The sequence below is a fragment of the Populus nigra genome, chromosome 7, assembly GCF_951802175.1.
Source record: "Populus nigra chromosome 7, ddPopNigr1.1, whole genome shotgun sequence".
Taxonomy (NCBI): Eukaryota; Viridiplantae; Streptophyta; class Magnoliopsida; order Malpighiales; family Salicaceae; genus Populus; species Populus nigra.
The window spans coordinates 4,412,410-4,413,809 of NC_084858.1; the positions used below are offsets into that span (position 1 = coordinate 4,412,410).

Below are 1,400 nucleotides of genomic sequence, written 5' to 3' on the forward strand. Positions count from 1 at the left end.
TGCAATGCACATGCTTATTTCTTGGATGTGATCAAGATTCAATTTTGTGGTCACAAAGTTTGATGCAAACTAGGATCTTGAGACCAAATGTGGACCTGTTTTAATGCTAAACCGTTTGACTGAAAAAAACATGCTTACATGCATGCCTGTCCATGCTCCCACAGTGGCAAACAGCTCCACCTCCCAAAGAACCCCACATAGCCCACCTCTCACATGGTTTTGCTTTGCATATCTGCCTGAACTCTTGAAAGTGTTGATTATATTTTCTCTAGCCTTGTCTATAAATAATGAGCTCACTTCCATTTCCTTCCATCCATCACAAGATTAACATTTCCTTATTTCAAGATCTAAACATCTCTTTTCTTAGATTCACCACTCTCAAGATGATCAGTGCTAAGAAGCTCATCAGATTAGCAAGAAAATGGCAGAAACTGGCTGCCATTAGGCGAAAAAGGCTCACTCTGCCGCAAACCATTAGCAGTCTAGAATCAGATGACCGCAGCACATCATCAACAGCAGAAAAGGGTCACTTTGTTGTGTACACTACCGACAAGAAACGCTTTGTGCTTCCCTTGAATTACCTTAACAACGAAATTGTTAGAGAGCTATTCAATCTAGCAGAAGAAGAGTTTGGATTAACAAGCGATGGACCTATCACATTGCCATGTGATGCTACCTTCATGGAATATGCAATCATCTTGATCCAGCAGAATGTGGCTAAAGATATAGAGAAAGCATTACTGGTCGCCATAGCTAGCAACCGATGTTCATCATCTTTACATCTTCATCATGATGTTAGACATCACCAATTGTCAATTTGTAGCTTCTGAAATACATTACAATATTAGTATACACATCGATACATTAATGAAATTCTAGATCTTTTGTCATGTTTGGTTGATCTTCCTTGGACAATGGAATTCATCATATCTCAGAATTGTTGAGATTCTACAGTAAATTAATCCGGATCCCTCGTTTTGACAACCCCAAGATACATCCTAGTTAAAATAAAATCCATTTTATGCTCTAGTTGAGTAATTATTAAATATAGTCCACAAAATTGCGTTGTTATTTCACTTAATCACTTGAGAAATTTCATTAAATAACAAAAAAAAACTAAAAGGATTGGTGAATCCACTGTACATCAAGAGACAACTTTCTATTCATTGGAACAGTGCAAAGCGCTTCTTGGCTGGATTTTTACCTCGTGCTCGGCTTTTTTTAGCTGGCCTTTTCCACTTCTATTCAGCTTACGTTGGTGGGCTTAGGTTAGGAGCATGCTTATTTTTTTTCTCTTGCGTTAATGACCCTTCATTCGGCCTGGGGCATTATGTTTTTTGGTTTGGGTTTTTCATTTGCTGGGGCTGGGTTTGGGGCTGCTAGCTATTGGGTTAAGCTCA

General features: G+C 38.7%; 1 protein-coding gene across 1 annotated transcript; it reads left to right on the top strand.

Annotated features, from left to right (window-relative positions):
• Positions 1-308: 308 nt before the first annotated feature.
• Positions 309-890, top strand: LOC133698229 (auxin-responsive protein SAUR63-like). The gene has a single exon (XM_062121091.1). The coding sequence runs from the start codon at positions 384-386 to the stop codon at positions 828-830; it is 447 nt and encodes a 148-aa protein (XP_061977075.1). The 5' UTR covers positions 309-383; the 3' UTR covers positions 831-890.
• Positions 891-1,400: the final 510 nt, after the last annotated feature.